This window comes from Pinus tabuliformis, chromosome 3_1 (genome assembly GCF_031772625.1).
Source record: "Pinus tabuliformis cultivar Carrire ecotype Pingquan chromosome 3_1, CPIR1, whole genome shotgun sequence".
Taxonomy (NCBI): Eukaryota; Viridiplantae; Streptophyta; class Pinopsida; order Pinales; family Pinaceae; genus Pinus; species Pinus tabuliformis.
This window is the reverse complement of record NC_142301.1, coordinates 270,032,993-270,051,983: the sequence shown is the minus strand read 5'-3', so window position 1 is coordinate 270,051,983 and position 18,991 is coordinate 270,032,993. Positions and strand designations below refer to the sequence as shown.

Sequence of the window (18,991 nt, the reverse complement as noted above, 5' to 3'; positions counted from 1 at the left end):
AATTCTCTTCTTATCCCATGTTCTTCACAGAAATCGAAAAATTCATTTGAAGTAAATTCCCCACCTCTGTTGGATCTGAGGCACTTAATTTTGTGACCTGATTCATTTTCAACCAAGGTTTTGAAGGATTTGAATTTTTCGAATGCTTCATAAGTCCTAACCAGACAAACCTGGAGAAATCGTCAATGAATAATATCAAGTATTCTTCTCCTCTAGGTGTTCTTTTCCTGAAAGGACCGCATGTATCTGTATGTACTAGCTCAAGAGGCATGCTAGCTGATCCTTCTTTCTCTGGAAAGTTAGTTCTGGTTTGTTTTCCAAACTGACATGATTTGCATATGGTGTTGTCAGGAATTTTGATATCTGGAAGATCGCGAACTGCCTGATATTTGCATGCTTTCCTTATTTGTGAAAAGCTTAGATGTCCCAACCTCCGATGCCATAACCAGTGCTCATCATCCTTGCTCAGATAGCATTGTTGTTGTCCTTCTTCAAATATGTACAGATTATTTGGAGTTCTTTTGCCTTTGATCACTGTTTTACCTGTATCAAGATCACGAACAAGACATCCATTTGATCTGAATATAACCTCGGTTCTTTGATCACACATCTGGCTGACACTTAGAAGATTATGCTTCAATCCATCAACATACAAAACATTTCCAGCCTTGACCTTTTCTTTTAACTGAGCAATGCCTTTTCCTTTTATAGTTGCAGGAGTATCATTTCCAAAAGAGACTTTCTTTCCTTTTTCTAGAGCAGAATATGACTCAAGTTTTTCTTTATCACCTGTCATATGCTTCGAACATCCACTATCAATGTACCATAGATTTTCCTGTTCCTCTGCATAAAATGCTATCCCACATCTTTCTGTTTGTGGTTCCTTTATTCTCCATGTTTTGGTGCTTGAGGCTTGTTCCTTTTTCTGCTGAAACCTGCTCCTGCATTCAGAGTCTTCATGACCAAAGTTATTGCAAATAGAACATTCAACTTCATTTTCAAGAACCGAAAAGTTGTTATAGGTCATTTTTGTAATCCCGGTCATACTTCTTTGTTTTTGAGCTTCCCTAGTCATGATCGTTTTATATGCAACACATTGAGCTGCTTTGTGACCAAAGTTATGGCAAGAAAAGCATTGTCCATTGAAGAAACTTCTGCGGTTATCGAATCTACCAGCCAATTGATTGTAATTTCTATTGTCATCTATTCTTGAACCAAATTGAGAAGATTTTACCTGTGGCTGGTTGTAGCTTTTGTTCACCCTTAAGATGGATTGCCCCTGATAGTTTCTGTTTGCAATTCGTCCCTGCTTTACCTGATGGTCTTCATTGTGCTTTTGCTCATTTCTTCTTGCTGCATCAAGATAACTTTTTGAGGTGGATGCTTGAGAAGTTTCTCCATTATAGCCCAGACCTGTCTTGTTTAGTGGAGACCGCTGCACATTGATAATCTCATCCAAAGTTTCAGATCCTTTGACAAACTTAAGATTAATAGCTTTTGTTTTCTCAATCTCTTTTCTAAGACCAACAATTTCACCTTCTAATTTTTCAAGATGTTTTTCCTTTTCATCAATTTGAAATTGTAGAGTATCAATGATCATATTCTTTTCTTCTATACATCTCTTGAGTCTAGTAATTTCTTCATAAAGGTTATCCACATCTATAGCGTCCATATAATCATCATCTTCAAATGCCATTAACAATTTATATTCATTACCTCGTTCATCTTCATCACTGTTTGATAGACCATCACTATCTTCATGAGTGTAGTAGCTTTTCTTATTTGCACTCTGTTTCTTGTTCCATCTAGCAGGTTCCTTTCCTTTATCCTTATAAGGACATTTTGCAGCATAATGACCTACTCTTCCACAAGCAAAGCATTTAAAAGGTAACTTACCTCTGAACCTTCCAGAACCCCTTTGAAGATTTCTGACAAAATTTGATTCTTCTTCCTCTTCTTCTGGGACATGGCTTGCTTCATAATAATCTCCTTTGCCTGATGCCTTGAAAGCAGCTTCTCTTCTGTCTGATGGACCTCCCTTTCTCATTTCATAAGCAGTTAGAATTCCATGTAGCTGAGACATAGTAAGAATTCGTAGATTTTCCTTTTCTTCTATTGCAGATACTTTAGATTCAAACTTGGGGGACAATGATCTTAGAACCTTTTCAACCACAATAGCCTCTTTTATTTCTTCACCCAAATTTTTCATACAATTAACAATCTCATCTACCCGAAGAAAATAGTTAGCCACACTTTCATCATTATACATCTTGAGAGTCTCATACTGAATCCTGAGAGTTTGAAGTTTAGCACGCTTTACCTGTTCATCTCCTTCATAGCTCGTGACAATTTTGTCCCATATCTCTTTTGCGGATTTATAGTGCATTACCTTCATGAATTCCGATTGGGATATACATCCTAATAGGGTACTGACTGCTTTCGCATTTGTTTCATACTTCTTTTTCTCGGCTGCATCTGTAGGAGTAGCTGAAGGAAAAGCGTAGCCTGTCTCTACGATGTCCCAAACTTCTGTACCAAGAGATTGAAGATAGGCAGTAACTCTTACCTTCCAATAATTGAAGTTTGTCCCATCAAAAACCGGTGGCTTGATTGATGCTTCTCTCTCGTAGTTGCTCATGATGAACGATCTACCTTCAAGCGATCAAGCTTCTCTGAAGGACCTGCTCTGATACCAATTGTTGGAAATAATACTGAGAGGGGGGGTGAATCAGTATTATCTAACTCTTTTAATAAATCTTCCTTATTTGTTCTTTGAATTATTTTTGCATGTCAGTACCATAAAATAATGAGCATGAACAAAGAAAACAGATAGTCACACCAAAGAACACAAGATGTAAGGTGGAAACCCAATGTGGGTGAAAACCACCTGCTGCAATATGTCCCTATCTTCTTTCAAATTAGAAACTCCTTTTACAATGGTTTCGTACTGGTGCAGTCCTTTACCAGCACGCAGGCTGCAACCTGCAGAGAGCTACAACTCTCTCTCTCGTTTTCCAGTCTCTTCTGGAAGGGAGCTACAACCCCCTACTTCTTTTCTTACAAGGACCACTTTTCATAAATTTTCAAACTGGATCCATAAGCATCAAATGATCATCAAGTATAAGAAAATCACCCAGTCAACTGTAGTAACCAGATCAACAATAATAGAACCAAACCCAGAACACCTTATCAACAGAAAAATACAGCCAAACAAAATGTCTTAAGACAGATACGCAGTTCTTCTTTCTCTGGTCTGCGTGCGTACGCACTTCACCTTCTACTCCCCTGCGTATACCCGCAGAGATCCTTCTGCCGCACTGCGTGTCCACGCACTGTTTCTTCAACCGCGCTGCTTACTGTTACTGCAGGTACGCAACCAGAGACACTATTACGCCGCGTACTATTGCTGTAGGTACGCTCCCAGAGATACCATCGCGCCGCGTACAGTTACTGTGCGTACGCACCTGAACCTTCGTCGCTCTGCGTACCCACGCAGGTTTCCTGTTTCTGCTCTGCGTACCCACGCAAATCTCCTGTTTCTTCTCTGCGTACCCACGCAGATCTTCTGTTTCTTCTCTGCGTACCCACGCCGCTCTCCTGTTAAACACCTGCGTACTTCTGATTAGGGCCGAATAGGCAGTCCACCAGAGTGGCACAGATGCTCAGATGCCCAGATCTGATCATGCGCTCGAGAGATCACCCTTCACAGATTCACTTTCAACTTCATATAGATCAAGCTTTTAAGATCATAACCCAATATTTCAGATCTTAAGATATTCAATTGCAAAAAGATACTTAGCCAAGTGATCTCCTTTGCTTTATATAGGCAAGCTCCTCCTAAAATCATGGATCAATACCACGAGCCAAAACCATAGAAACACAAATACCGTCGGCTAGTTAAACATAAGAAACCCCACGTGTGCTTTTCTTTGCCTTGAAATGTGTGCACTGGGGTACGCACCTCCTGGACGGCTTATCTGCGTATCCGGCCGCGGTCCCTTCACGGTGTACCTGCGGGTACGCACTTTCTGAACTGATCTCCTGCGTACTTCTTAATTTTCAACATATTGAGAGCCTTGCCACGGGAGTTGCCATCAAGTACAACATCTGTAACATATAGCCATACCAGAAACATAATGCCAACAATCCAGGGCCTAGATGAGGTTTGTTTGATACCTTGAGACATGGGAGGGTTGGCACCATCTTCAATGCCCTCAATGTTGGAGTAAAATCAGGTATTGACACCACCAGGAGACCCATGCGACCCATTTTAGTGCCCTAAACCCATAATTGGGGTCACTGGATGATTATGACAAAGATCTAGGGGCCAATCCCTAGAAGGTGAATTTAGAGGGCCTCTACACAAGTCAAGGTACTCAAGGTCCTCAACAAAATCCCTATGTTAGTTTTTGTAGCATTAGATGTGTTCTAGCCATGAAATTTTGTGGAGAGGCTAGAATATAGGAGATCTAATCGTTTCTGGAAATTCTGCCTAGCAATGACTTAATTAGATTATTAGCCAGTTTTTTTAATATTTCCTAAAAGTCTAAACTTAGGGAATAAGGTTAATTAATCATAATTAATTAATTCAAGGAATGAATGATCGAGAAACTCACACAGATCGACTTCAAGTTAATCCTAGCCATCAATTAAGATGTAATCTTGGCCATTGGAGTCTCAACCGAGGATTATAAGAAGAAGTGGATGGGCACTTGAAGAAGACACTCAAGAGGTTCGATTGCATGAGCAGATCAATTTCCAAAGTAGCAACAGTGAGTTGCTGGAGAGAGATCCAGTGAGATCAAAGCAGTGAGTGAGGGGCAGGGACAGTGATCCGAAGGAAAGATTTTCCAAATTCGGAGAGGCAGCAGCAAGAGGGCCGAGTTATCCCAAAGAGCCGGCGTTGAGAGACAACGTAGTTGCTTCAACCAGGCAATTTGATTTGGAGGAAGGAAAAGTTGTTCTCAGTTCCAAAGGCCAAGGGGAAGTCCCAGAGGGGCGGAGAGGAAATTTCCTCAAAATCCAAAGGCAGAACGACTTCATCAGAGTCCAGTCTGAAGCAAGTCGTCCAGCCAGCTACGCAAAGCAGCGCAAAGGCTGACACAGAGCTCCAGGAGGCCGAGTTTAGATAGAGAAAGCCAAGCCAAAGATTGCTTGTGGGAGAAGGGTAATTCCCTTCAGTATTTTGCCCAAATTTTCTTGCTATTTGGATTGCCAGTTGAGCATCCATAGATTACTCAGATTTCACTGTTGCATAATAAAATAAAGCCCTCACTGTTGCACCGGTTTTCCCCAATTGGGTTTTTTTCGGGGACATTGGTCCAAAAATAACTGTGTTACTTTATGTGTGTGTGCTAACATTTCTTCTAGCGTTTATTCTTCCGCAATTTTGTTTGTGTAGGTTGCAGTGTGAGTTATTCAATATTTGTTGTAGGAAACAGTAAATAAGTTGTTCATTTAAAATAACAATTAGGATAATAATTTCCAGTTGTTGCAATAGGACACCGGTTTTTGGAATTTTCACATGGTATCAAAGAGCAGTGGATCAGCGGGAGAGCTTAGTAGTGAAGACAGAAGGAGTTTCGTTGTTCAGTGTGGGCAGCAAATCGAAACCCCAGAGGCAGCACAATCACTTTGCCAAGAGGTCGAGTTTCTTGAGGAGATTCGATTTTTTTGAGTGAGGGACAGAAAAATTCGATCTCTCCAGATCGAGGGATTCCAGAGGCAGAGGGAGCAACCCAGTATTTTCACAGAGCAGATCTCTAGCTAGACGCAGTAGTTTTGCAGCAGTTTTCTAGAGCAGAGCTAACGTCAGGTGGAAGGAAAAAGAGCACACACTGAGGGAAAATTTTCCTCGGGGAACTTCTAGTCTCAAGAAGTTCAATTTCCCTTGCAGATCAGCAGTCATTATGAGCAGATTTTCTCACTCCATAAGGGAGTGCGAATAGCCTAGCAACAGTTGAGCAGAAGGGAAGGGGAGATTTTCGACACTTGTTGAAATGGCCACTATTAGACTTCATGATCAAGACAGGTTGGATGGAGCTTCCAACTATGTCATCTGGAAGGAAAGGATGTCCTTCCTTCTAGATGAATATGGCCTGAAGCCATATATTGATGCAGTGGTAGCAATGCCCCAGGATGCAGATCAGTTGAAGGAGTACAGAAACAAGATGGCACGGGCAAAGAGATTGATCCTAGATGGTGCCCAGGATCATGTTGTATCACATATAGCGGCCAAGGGAACAGCCAAAGAGATGTGGGATACACTTTCCATGTTGTACCAGGGAACTTCCAAGCAGCGAAAGATGTACTTAGAGGAGAAGTTGAGGCTCATCCGGATGCAGAAGGGGGAAGGCATAGACTCTTTCCTCACCAGGATTCAGGAGTTCTGAGACCAGTTGTCAATTTTTGGCACTGTGTCTCAACCCACAAAGCTAGTGCAATTAGCACTAAACAGTGTCTCCAAGGAGTGGCATGTATTCGTCCAAAGTATTTTGAGCAGAGATACCTTGCCAAGGTGGGACAAGATGTGGGCCGATTTGTAGCAGGGGGAGTTGAGACGAGCTCTTTTGAAGAGCTCCATCAGTGGTAGCAGAGGATCGAAGCAGGTGAAGGAGGAGGAGAATGTGGCCCTCGCATCAAAGGGTTCCAGCCAGGGACAGAAGGAGTAGAGAAAGAAGAAGAAGGACCAGTCGAAGGTCAAGTGCTTTAAATGTGGTGAGTTCGGTCACTACAGTACCCAGTGTCCTCTCGAGAAGAAGGATAAGGAGGAGAAGCAGGACTAGGCTACAGCACATGCAAAGTTCGATAGGTTGTCCTCCAAGCAGGACGAAGACTTCGCCATGTTTACAAACATACCTCCAAGAGTGAGGTGAGGAGACTTGGTTCTATAGCCCCAAAGCGCTACAGATGGGCAGGATCCTTAAGGAGTCCACCTTATGGATCAATACCTTACTACGAGGGCCCACAGTATTCAATAGCAGGATGGATCAGTGACAGTGGATGCAGTCAGATGCCAAAGTGACAAATGTAGAGACTAGTGGCAGTCAGATGTTGAGGATTACAGTGCAAAGTTGGCAGCTATGCAATGGCACAATGCAGAGTTGGCAACAATGCAACAGCACAATCCAGAGTTGGCAGCAATGCAACAGCACAGTGCAGAGTTAGCAACAATGCAGATTCCTCAGTGACAGAGCAAATACTAGCAGCAGTCAGGACTTGGGTGACAGATGCATCATACTAATCACAGTTGATTCAGTATTTAGGATGCTTCTTAGTTGCAGTTGTTGCAGTAGCAGCAGCAACAGATGAGAGGGAGTTGTAGTGCAGATGCAGTGTTGGAAGCAGTTTAGCAGGGTCAGCAACACACAAATGCAGCATATATCACAGTTTTGCAGTGGTTGGTGGGCAACAACAGCCAGACATCAATAGCATGACAAGAGATGATGCAAAGACAGGGTGTTGCTACAAGGTGTGCAGTAGAGCACTAAAACACATTCTTCGCTAAGAGGGAGTGTTAGTTTTTGTAGCATCGGATGTGTTCTAGCCATGAAATTTTGTGGAGAGGCTAGAATACAGGAGATCTCCAAAACCCAGAAATCGTTTCTGGAAATTCCGCCTAGAAATGACTTAATTAGATTATTAGCCAGTTTCTTTAATATTTCCTAAGTCTAAACTTAGGGAATATGGTTAATTAATTAGAATTAATTAAGTTAAGGCGTGAATGATCTAGAAACTCACGCGGATTGACTTCAAGTTAAACCTAGCAATCAATTAAGATTTAATCTTGGTTGTTGGAGTCCCAACCAAGGATTATAAGAAGAAGTCGATGGGCACTTGGAAAAGACACTTGAGAGGTTCGATTTCATGAGCAGATCAATTTCCAAAGTAGCAGCAGTCAGTTGTCGGAGAGAGAGCCAGTGAGATCGAAGCAGTGAGTGAGGGGCAGGGACAGTGATCCGGAGGAAAGATTTTCCAGATCTGGAGAGGCAGCAGCAAGAGAGCCGAGTTATCCCAGAGAGGCAGCGTTGAGGGACAGTGCAGTTGCTTTAGCCAGGCAGTTTGATTTGGAGGAAGGAAAAGTCATTCTCAATTCCAAAGGCCATGAAGAAGTCCCAGAGGGCCGAAGAGGCGATTTCCTCAGCATCCAAAGGCCGAACAACTTCATCAAAGCCCAGTCTGAAGCAAGTCGTCCAGCCAGCTACGCAGAGCAGCGCAGAGGATGACGCAGAGCTCCAAGAGGCCAAGTTTTGATAGAGAAAGCCAAGCCAAATATTTCTTGTGGGAGAAGGGTAATTCCCTTCAGTATTTTGCCCAGATTTTCTTGTTGTTTGGATTGCCAATTGGGCATCCATAGATGTACTCAGATTTCACTGATGCGTCATAAAATAAAACCCTCACTGTTGCACCGGTTTTCCCAAGTTGGGTTTTTCCGGGGACATTGGTCCAAAAATAACTGTGTTACTTTATGTGTGTGTGTGCTAGCATTTCTTCCAACATTTCTTCTTCCGCAATTTTGTTTGTGGAGGTTGCAGTGTGAGTTATTCAGTATTTGTTGTAGGAAATAGTAAATAAGTTGTTCATTTATAATAATAATTAAGAGAATAATTTCCAGTTGCTGCAATAGGATTTTGGCTTTTGGAATTTTCACACCCTAAGGAGGCATCTGCTAGCATGACATTAGCATTTCGACCTACACATGTGCACATTTACTTTCTTTCACAAAGGCTACTAGGTCAGTTTGTGGCCTAGACTAGTATTTGCACATTATTTTATAATTTTGAGGGGCAAATAGGTTAATTAGGCATTGTTATGCCTCGTATAAGTAGAAGAACGTATCATTTGAACTATCATCATCACATCACTTGAGATATTTCAGCCTCTTGAGTTGAATTCAAACTTGTATCTTTGAGGAGAATTCAAAGTATCTTGATGCACTTTGACATTTGAAGTTGATTTGTTTATCTTTTGAGGTATTCTTTAGATGAATGGAATAGATTCTTTGCATGTTATCTTGTAAGTGTATCTAGATGTTGAAAATTTATCTCTTACATGTCTAATGTATGGAATTTTGTTGATTCTAGTAATTGCAATTGTGCCCTAATTTGTTGAATATTTATTGAATGTCAATCTAGATGATCTATTGCATGCATTACTCATAAATAATGTGTAAATGAATGTCCTTAGTGGTGAACTCTTGGTAGCTCTCCCATGAAAAATCCATCTTCCATTGCATAGGTAATTGTTGGAATTTTGCTTGCTAGGGCATCAAAATTTTGGCCTCCTTAGAAGCTCTTTGGCTAATCTAATGCATTAAGGACTCCATACTCCCAAGGAACAAGGCACTAGTCCATTTGGTTGGTGATCACATCTTACTTTTATCCATTTTCTCTCCTACCGGGATTCCTCCCATTGGTGAAAGTCCATTAAGAGCAGGGGGCTTTGCCTGTGGTGACTGTGGGCCACTACCCATTGTTGTCTCTTGATCTAGTTTATGCCTTGTAGGGTTTCCCTCTCTGAGGCCTGCTAGATTTTGCAATAAAAAGTCTCGTCTTTTATCTTTCCTTGCTACATGAGATCATGCAACTTTGATTGATACCACAATATTCTCATAGGCATGCTTTGAAGCCAAGGCACAAAAAAGGCCCTTGAATGACTTGTTAACAATCCTTGACTAGAGAAAGTGTGCCTGAATATGAGCACCTTTAGCTATTCTAATTGCATTTGCTTTGACACAATGTATTAGGTTAGCAATGGTAGCTTGTAGGCCAAGACTACCATAGTATGTTCACCTTCTTCATTCCCCTAGTGACTACTTTGTCTAACAACCTTCTTACGCCAATAGTATGATTTTAATATCCTTGAAGAGATCAAATTACCCTTGCAATTGCCTCATTCTACAAATCCATTCATCAAAACAGCCCCTAGAATTCAGGATCAAATTCTAGGCCCTTCTAGAGTTTTGTAAATAATGAGGATTCTACAAATGTGATACCCTGAGCAAGTGGTGGGAACTCAAGGTGTGTGGCTTCTCATAGTCCCACAAGATTGAGAAGACAATAAAGTGATGGGCGGATAATGTTACATCTGCAAATACTTACACAAGTCTCAAGCTTAAGCAACCAAAAGCAAAAAAATTGGTTCAAACACATGGCCTTATCGCGATGATTTTAATCTCTTTCATTTACTTTCTGAAAGTTGGCCCAGGAAAACCAGAAATCCAAGTGAGTCAATTTTTTCTGTAATTGTTGGGATCATACTAACCCCATATAGTTCTCAAGCTGTACATTGGAAGGAATCCTTTATCCTCTATTGAAGTCCCCACAAATCAGCCAGTCAGTTTTGGATAGTTCATCATCCATCCATTGCCAAAACCCAGCTCTCTCGGCTGCAATGTTAGAGGCGTATACAGTAATTATCCCTTAAACATTGCAATCTGTGCAAGGGGTCACCCCATCTTGTGACACAGTTATCAAAACTTGAAGAGAGCAGAATCGCAAAATAGCATTTACCTTCCTCATCAGCAGAATAAATAGTCTTTACATTCAGCCAGATAAAGGAGATAGCAGTTTGAAGATTAAAACCAGCCACATTAACTTCTTGCGAACAAAGAATGTGAACAGCATTGAACAGTGTCCAAACTCTTCTTACCATACTATTTCTGCAAGATTCTGTTAGCACTGAAGCATTTCAAGAGATGGCCTTCAATAGCAGGGTTCAGAAGAATTATTGGCATTCACTGTCACCTTTATCTAAGTTTTGGTGCCCCCGCACTGATTAGAGGAGACAGGAATATTCAACTTGATATAAAAGCATGCAGATTCATACCTCTGAACTTTTATTGCTAGGGTCCCTACTTAAACAACTCACCTAAGAGTTACAAAAAGAAAGTAGTGAACGGGCATGTCTAGCAGTAAGCGCCTTCGGGCTGGAACCTTGAGAGGTTGTAGTCACTGCCAACAAGGTTATTCACGAACAGGATTGCATCTTCGTTATTCCCATAAGCTTGCATCGCGTGTAAATTAGAACATCAGACAGAAGATACTCTAAGCTGAATAATTGTGGGTATGCTCAACCACAGTGGTTGGAGCAAAGTATACAGATTGCACTCGAAGGGTTACCACTTCTCCAGTATAGATGGGCACCAACATAGACTGACAATTCAATTGAATATCTGACCACTGGTGCCCTAATGCCACCCACTAGACCAAGAGCCCAGACCTATTTAATCATCTCAGAACTACTTAAGATTCACACCCCTGACTATAATCACTTGCAGGCTTAAGGCCACTTCCCAGAGCCAGTTAAGCACAGTTGAAGCTCAAACTGATATATAGTTGTCATTTGGTTTTACATTATTATCATAACAGTCAGAGAGGCCCTGAAGATCTTCTAACCAAACACCAATCCAGATCAGTGAATTTTTCAGTTTTTTGAAACAACCAATAAAGTGTTCAGGTACATACCTCGTTGTCTTTGGCATTCTCGTCTGCAGAGGCTGCACATTTGAAGTTTGTAAATCCTCTGAACCTGTACCATCTTATCTCCTTCGTTGCATGCAAAAGTGAATAAGAATAACGAGTGGCAAGTTGGCGTGGGTGAGCATTAGAAAAAAGATTATGATGTGTGGCATTCGCAGAAGAGATTGGCATTGGCGTAGCCATTGACGCTGGTGAATTGTGCTTATTGAGTTGGTCGGGGATGATATTCATTCGCATTCACAAATATAGCCGTGGATAAGGGGATGATCATATGGCTGGGCTTAATGATGTGTTGTTCGCATTCATGGAGACCCCTGGTCACGCCTATATTTATGATATGGGAAAAAGCCCGATACCCCTTCCCACGCCTACTTTTTAAAATTGAAGGAAAGTTAGCCTGGTTACGTGACAAATTCTAGAATTGAATTGAATTGAAGGTACAAAGCTATAATCACTAGCACTATATTTTAAAGTTACATGATACATATTAAACTTATAAGCAAATAAACTTGCAATTATTTTGTCATTAGAATCCTAGTTAATAATATGTATACATCTTATTAAAAAAATAAAAATAATCAACTCAATTGAAATAACAAGATACATAATCAACTCAATTGAAATTACAAGATGCATAATCAACTCAGGAAAATTATATAAAATGAAAATGGTGTAAATTGCAAATGTAAATATATATTGGAATAAGTTCGTATAGCTAGCATTTTATGTGGCTTAGTTTGATTGTTGAATTTTGCAATTGGTAAATTAAATAGTTTTCTATTGTAGTAGATTATTACTATGTTGGAACTTAAGATTCCAAGATATTTCTATGTAATTTCAATGAAGATTAAAAATATATATATACAGGAATGTTTTGTAAAATTAAACTATTATATAGCTTCAAATGTTTTTAATAAACATATTAAAACTCACTGAATGTGCAAAACCTATAAACAATATCTTACCCGTATAATAAATCATTGCCATTAACCTAATTTTATAACTTTAAAAATTCAAATTTCTAACTCTAACATGTTTAGTAGTGGACTTCCATCCTAAGTTGTCACACAGAAAAAGGTAAACATTGAAAGGTTCTCCAAATTTAAATAGATATAGCAATTTTCCCATGTGAAACATTACAGATTCTTAATTATTCAAACAAAGGGTCTTCTTGGGTTGTGTAAAGGTTTCCCATGCAAACAAAAGAATATCTAATATAACAACCAATGTCTAAAAAACAAAGAGTTTTTACAATTTGCTTAAGATAAGCATGAACGGATCATATTGTTAGACCTCAGACCTTAGTGAGAGTCTGTGGACTGGACTAGGCATGGAGGTATAATTTTCCTTTCTTCGGTAAGAATTTAAGTGTTCTGTATTTGAAGCAACTGCCATGGTCAACAATCAAACTGATCAGAAAGAATTTAATTACGGGATCAAAACGAATTTCCTATTCAAGCGAATTGTTTAAACGAATTTGAACATCATTTAATAAATGTATCAATGTAATAGGGTTCCTTTGTCCCGTAACAATATAAGAGTTTTGTATTTCAAGCAATTGTCATAGTTAGTAGTCAAACTAACTTGAACGTCAAGCCTTTTATTTTTTTATTATGGTAACCAAACAAATTCTCCATTCAAACAAATTGTTTAAATGAGCCCTAATATTGTTCAAATTAATTGCAAACATGTACTGATTTCGAAACCTTTAATCTTAAACACCGACAAGAAGAATTTGAAATGTCCAAATATTCCACTAGGGTGTAAAATAAACACTCGAACAGTGCGTATTTAATAAAAATTGATGAAACCATACCAAGTTTTCTCTTGTACTATCAAATTTGTTGTGGTTGTAAGTCGATCAAAAAGAACTGAAGGAAGCTCCCAGCGAAAAGTTTTATACGCCGCACTGCATTAAACGTTGGAAACTTTAAAACTATGAGAATTAAAAAGCTTCACAATATTTATTGAATTGAATTAAGCATCCAAACAAGCAAAAAACCGAAGTAAGCATTCAAGTCAATATAGTAGAATCAAAATCTACATTGAAATATTGATTAGCTTTTTCTTATGGATGTTTTAAAGAGGACAATTTTTAAAGCTTCGCAGCATGAACTGTGAAACAAGAAGCTTCAATTTCACAGAGGAAAGCTCTTCAGAGGAGGAAGTAGAACCCTACAAAGTAAAAAGCAACCAAAAAAACGCATCAAGAATCAACTCAAGTTAACAAAACCATGGAGAAGACTGGAAAAGGATAGTTGAAAATCGTGATGCAAGCTAATAATAAAAACACCTAAGCCCATGCACAGCATAGTCCATTGTCTTGCCGCAAAATTACTATCAAGTATTCATAGCACTCACAGAGACATTATTTTAAGGAAAATCACATATTGAGGCCTTATTTGTGTGTAATATTCGAAAATATGACCAAAAGATAGTTTGAAACATGAAGGAAAAAAAGGAGATAACACCTTGACTTTACTAAAAGTGCAAATATGTCTACCTTGGCTATTTCTTCGACAGAGGTGAGAGCAGAACAAAAGCAGAAAATGCAGTGTGATTTTGGTGCTAAGCTCACTTGCACGATGAGAGCAAAAATATCCTTGTAAAATTACCGCATATTTATAAATGTTGACATTAATTCACATTGACTAAACTATTTTTTATTAAATTGCAATATGTATTTAATGATTTATCAATTATCTCGGATTTTTAAGGTAATGGTGCTATCGTTTCTGCTTAATTGAAAAGATTAGTCTCGACTGTCAAGCCCATTATTATTATAAATAATTTAACAAAACTTAACATTTATAAAAATATATTTATGTAAATTGATGTTTGATTATTTTTTAGATAATTATAATTTTCTTTTTTAATATTTTAGACAACTTGTCATTCGTTTTGTTTTTATCCATTCAATAGAATTTATTTCTTGATTAATTCGCATGTATTATGTCCTCATTGAAACCTTTCAATAAATACTTTCATTGTTGTTATCGGTAATGATGACATTCACTTTATTTTAAAAAGTTAAAATGATAAATTGAAATATTGGGCAAGTTGCCTTATGTTCGCTCTAGGGGTATTGTAAAATCAACATAATACACTTACCAAATAATAGCGTGACGAGCTAGCATGCAATCCCATCTATCAAGGTTCACTGTCATTATTGTTAATATTCTGTGCAGATTTCGCTTAATTAACATTAATGTAATCTCAAGTAACCCGGGTTATCTTGGGGCTTGAGTAGAGTTACCCAACATGATTGGTGGCGCAGATAATGATGGTGCAATAAGATCCTCATTCCCTGTACTAATCAAAACAATAATAAATAAAAATTAAAAATTAAAGAAAAATAAATTATTTATTTTCCTAATGTCAACATTATACATTGTTGGATTACCTTTTAGTCAACAAAAGAAAATTGAAACGTCAACGCATTTTCGAATGCGTTATACCCTGTTGTCGCAGAGATAATAATAATGATAATAAATTATTTTAATTATTAAAATAAGGTTATCTAGTATTTTGTTATAGGTTTGTGTTGTGGTAAAACAACAATTTCCATTTTTATTTATTATCTTTATAATAATAATGGGGAACATTTAAGTAAATTTTGGTCATATCGTCTATTAAATGTTTTCATTTGGTTTATTTTTAGGGATTTTTTTTCCTTGATTTTCCACTTTGATTGCTTCATCATGTATGGTTTCTCACTAGCTTCCTAACAACTCTAATTTTGTTGAGTTTGGACTTACAATTTGCAAATGACGTTTATTCAGAGTTTGAGTAATTTTCCTAACCTTAACTTTAAAAATGTAAAAAAATAATTTATTAAATTTTGTAGATTATTTAATTAATTTATATATAAATAAAATTATTTAATTAATTTAGGTTAATTAATTTATCTAATCTAAATCGATTAAATTAATCATTTGTATTCTATAAATAATTAAATATTATTTTAGTAATTAATTAATCTACCACATTAATTATATAAAAAAAAATTATCTTAACAAAATTATATATATATAAAATAAAACTTTAATATTATATATATATATATATTAAAACTTTAATATTTGTTTGAAGATTTTTGTTGTGATGAATTTGATGTTGTGGTGTAGGATGTTCCACAGTAGATATTTTGCATTGTCAACATTTTGAGTTTAAATGAAGACCTATTATCAAGATTAAAGAGAGAAAAGAGAACGTATAAAGTGCTATAAAGTTATGTTAAATTAATATAGAGGGAATGATGATAACGGTTGATTTTAGGATGAAAACAGAAATGCAATAAATTATATGTATTAAATTACAATTAGAAAAATGATGTTGGAGATGTATTAATTAATTTTTAATAAAAAAATTAATTAATATTTATAAAAAAATGTTTGTTAATTATTAAGGTGTTTTAAATAATTACTTTATGATTATGTAAGTGATATTTAATAGTTAAACTAATTATATAAAAATTATAGTTAATAATTGATATAATTAATGATTTTAAAATTATTAGTATTATTAATATTAATAACCTAATTATGATTATAATAATATTTATAATTTTACTATTATTAATTAATATTTTTAAAGTTATTAATATTATTGATATTATTAATAATTATATTAAAAAAAAATTATATTAGCTATTACGACTGTAGTACTAAGTAAGTAGAGGATCCAACTTTTGGTTACTTTATTTCTCCATCTCTATTGAAATTGTTGTAATGTTTATGATTTCCATAAATTCACTAATATATTTTAGTGCCCAAGCGGAAAATATATTTTAGTGCCCAAGCGGAAAAAGAAATTTCATTTCATTTCAGAAACTCTACAGGCCTCCTAGCCTCCGGGCATTCTCCATAACATGGTTCATAACTTCCGAACTCTCACAAAATTATATTATGAGAAAGTTTTTTTATTATTTTATATAACATAGGAGAGCGGGCCCACTCCTCCCTTCCATTCTCCTCCTTACAAAAAAACTTAAAACTTAAATGAACACTCTAAACCCACCTATGTTGACTCGGTTTTCTCAATTCAATTTTGTTTTTTATTATTAAATTTTATGGTTTGTTTTTTATTATTAAATTTTATTGTTTAGATGTTATATAATTTAATCTTATTAATTATAGATTTGTTTTTAAATGATTATGGTATATTAATTTAATTTTTGAATTTGATTTTCAAAACATTAATTTTTTTATTATTATTTAATTTTTAAATTTGTTAAAGAGTTATGAATATATATTTTAAAATAGAATTTTAATAATAATTTGTTAGGTATGTTATTTTTCAGTGAGTTAGTGGTTTTGATATTATGATTTTGAAGAGTTTTATTTTGAGATTTACTTGCTCAAATAAAGTTCAAGATGGCTTGTTGAAAAGCTAAAACTATGGAGACCATTTTTGGGAGTGGTTGCATGACCAGATTTGGTCATTAACTATGCCTAAAATTTAGCAGAAAATAGAACTCCGAATTTGTAACAAAAAAAAACCAATTTTCTGAGTTTAGTTTTGGAATTTGATTTGCTAAGAATTTTGTTGTTGTAAATTCATTCAAAGACAGTCTTCTCAGGTTATAGAAGTCTTTATAGAGATCAATGGGAAGCTCAATTTTCTTTTATTTTTATTTATTTAATTACATTTTAATTTGAGAGTTTGTTTTCCCAAATTTTGGTATTTTGATTGTAATATGCAAAATTAATTTTGATTGCCATTTTAATTGGTTTTTGCAGAAGATTTGTTGGAGAAGATTATCCTTAAGAGATCTTGGAGCAACGAAATTGATACAACAAATGAGAAAAAGAGGAAATTGCAACTCCAAAATTGATGCATATGAACCACTTCCAAAGTTCCCCCTTTTTGGGAATTTTTGTAAAAAATAAATATCAGTTATGAGAATGAGGAAAGGGTTCCTCTTCTCTACAACTTAGAGACTCTAGGAACTTTTGTAAAGGGATTTTAAGTTGTAGATAGGGAGGAAATACTTAGATCTAAGTGTTGGGGATTTGCTTTTTCAAGATCCCATCTTTGTTCTTGGATAAGAGCTTGCAGTATTGCAGTGTTTTACTTCAACAACAGAGCTCGTGAGTTTTGGGAAAGATTTTTGAAGAGATTCTTTGGAGAAACAAAGCAAAGGGACCAGGTTTATTCAATTTGGTTTTAAATATTTTTATTTAAAATGCAATTTTTTATCTTTGATGGCATACCTGTGTAGATTATTCATATTATGCATTTTTGTTTTAATGTGAAAATGATTGTCTTGTAGAAGAGCTATTTGATCTATTAGTTTCATGGATCCGTTGTCAGTTTCCCCTTTGCTTGTGTTTAAATAAGATTTCTAAGTAACTATTTACTCATAAATCTGTCATCTAAAATTGATTTAATTGTCAATGAATTGTAAGAACTTTTTCTACACTTTGATGACCTATTTTTTTCACTATTATAATCTCTCGAGAGAACATGCATGGTACTCATAATACCAGTTGTTATAATGTCTTTAACAGTTGGGTATTCATCATTAAAGGCGAGTAAAATCCCTAATTTGTTTAAAATATTGCACTTGGTATTTGGGAGTTATCTCTTAGGTATCAAGTTAGATTAGATTTTCATTTGCTACTTGCATTTAGATTTAAATTCATAGTTAGATTAATTAATTGCATTTTAGAATTCCTCTCACACAAGGGTAAACTCTTGCGTGGCTTTGTTGAGTCCTCAATTCAGCATATGGGTCGCTTTCCTGTAAGAGCTCTACAAGAGAGTAGATTCGATGTCTCTCTTCTTGTTGATAGTTAATTAGTAACATCACAAGTTAGTGAGGGGAGAGAAGGGGTAACTGGACCCAATAGAACTAGTTGGAGACATTTAGTAACATCACAAGTTAGTGAGGGGAGAGAAAAGGTAACTGGACCCAATAGAACTAGTTGGAGACATTATTTAAACATATAAGAGTCTGATTTGAGACTTTGATCAGTTGGCCTTCCCAAATCAGCAGGGTCAGAAGATCCCTGAATCTGATCTCTCGTTATCTTTTGGGTTTGCATCTAGATCTTGCGAACGTATTTCCAGCCTCCCTTTGGGCCAGGATAGATGCTTGTTTGGCTTTGAAGTCCCTGCGGCTAGAGGAGATTCGCAAGCAGAATCAGGCTTCGAAGTTTCATAAATTAGCCCTAAATTCTGCGGTGTCTGGTAGAGCCGTGGAAGTAGTTTCCGTAGCCTTGTCTCCGTTGATCAGAAATCAGCGCTCAAAGAATGGCTATCGGGGGGCTTTTCGGGGGTTTCGGATTTCCCTTCGTTGACGGTTAATGATAACTCAGAAGCCCGTTCGGTTGGTCCCCTGGATACGCTTCAGCTTCATGTGGATCTTCATCTTCCTGATATTCGTTCAGGTTTAGGGGAGAGCAGCAAGTTGTCCCATGTCTGCGTAGCAGGTGAGCGCGCTGCCCTCGAGCCCGGCAAAAAGGCGTGTGCCTCCTCCATTCCCCCTGTACCAAGGCGCGAAGCTG

The 18,991-nt window shown here is 36.9% G+C and overlaps 1 protein-coding gene across 3 annotated transcripts in view; it reads right to left on the bottom strand.

The window, feature by feature from the left end:
- Nucleotides 1-11,848, bottom strand: part of LOC149186831 (uncharacterized) — a 409,056-nt gene extending 397,208 nt beyond the window's left edge. Inside the window, exon 1 of one of the 3 annotated variants that reach the window (XM_089412693.1) lies at nt 11,466-11,848. In XM_089412693.1, coding sequence (XP_089268819.1) covers nt 11,466-11,717 — 252 coding nt within the window. In that variant the 5' untranslated portion in view covers nt 11,718-11,848. The remainder of the gene's footprint in view (nt 1-11,465) is intronic. The other 2 variants (XM_089412692.1, XM_089412691.1) reach the window with 2 other exon arrangements.
- Between the last annotated feature and the right edge of the window lie 7,143 nt (nt 11,849-18,991).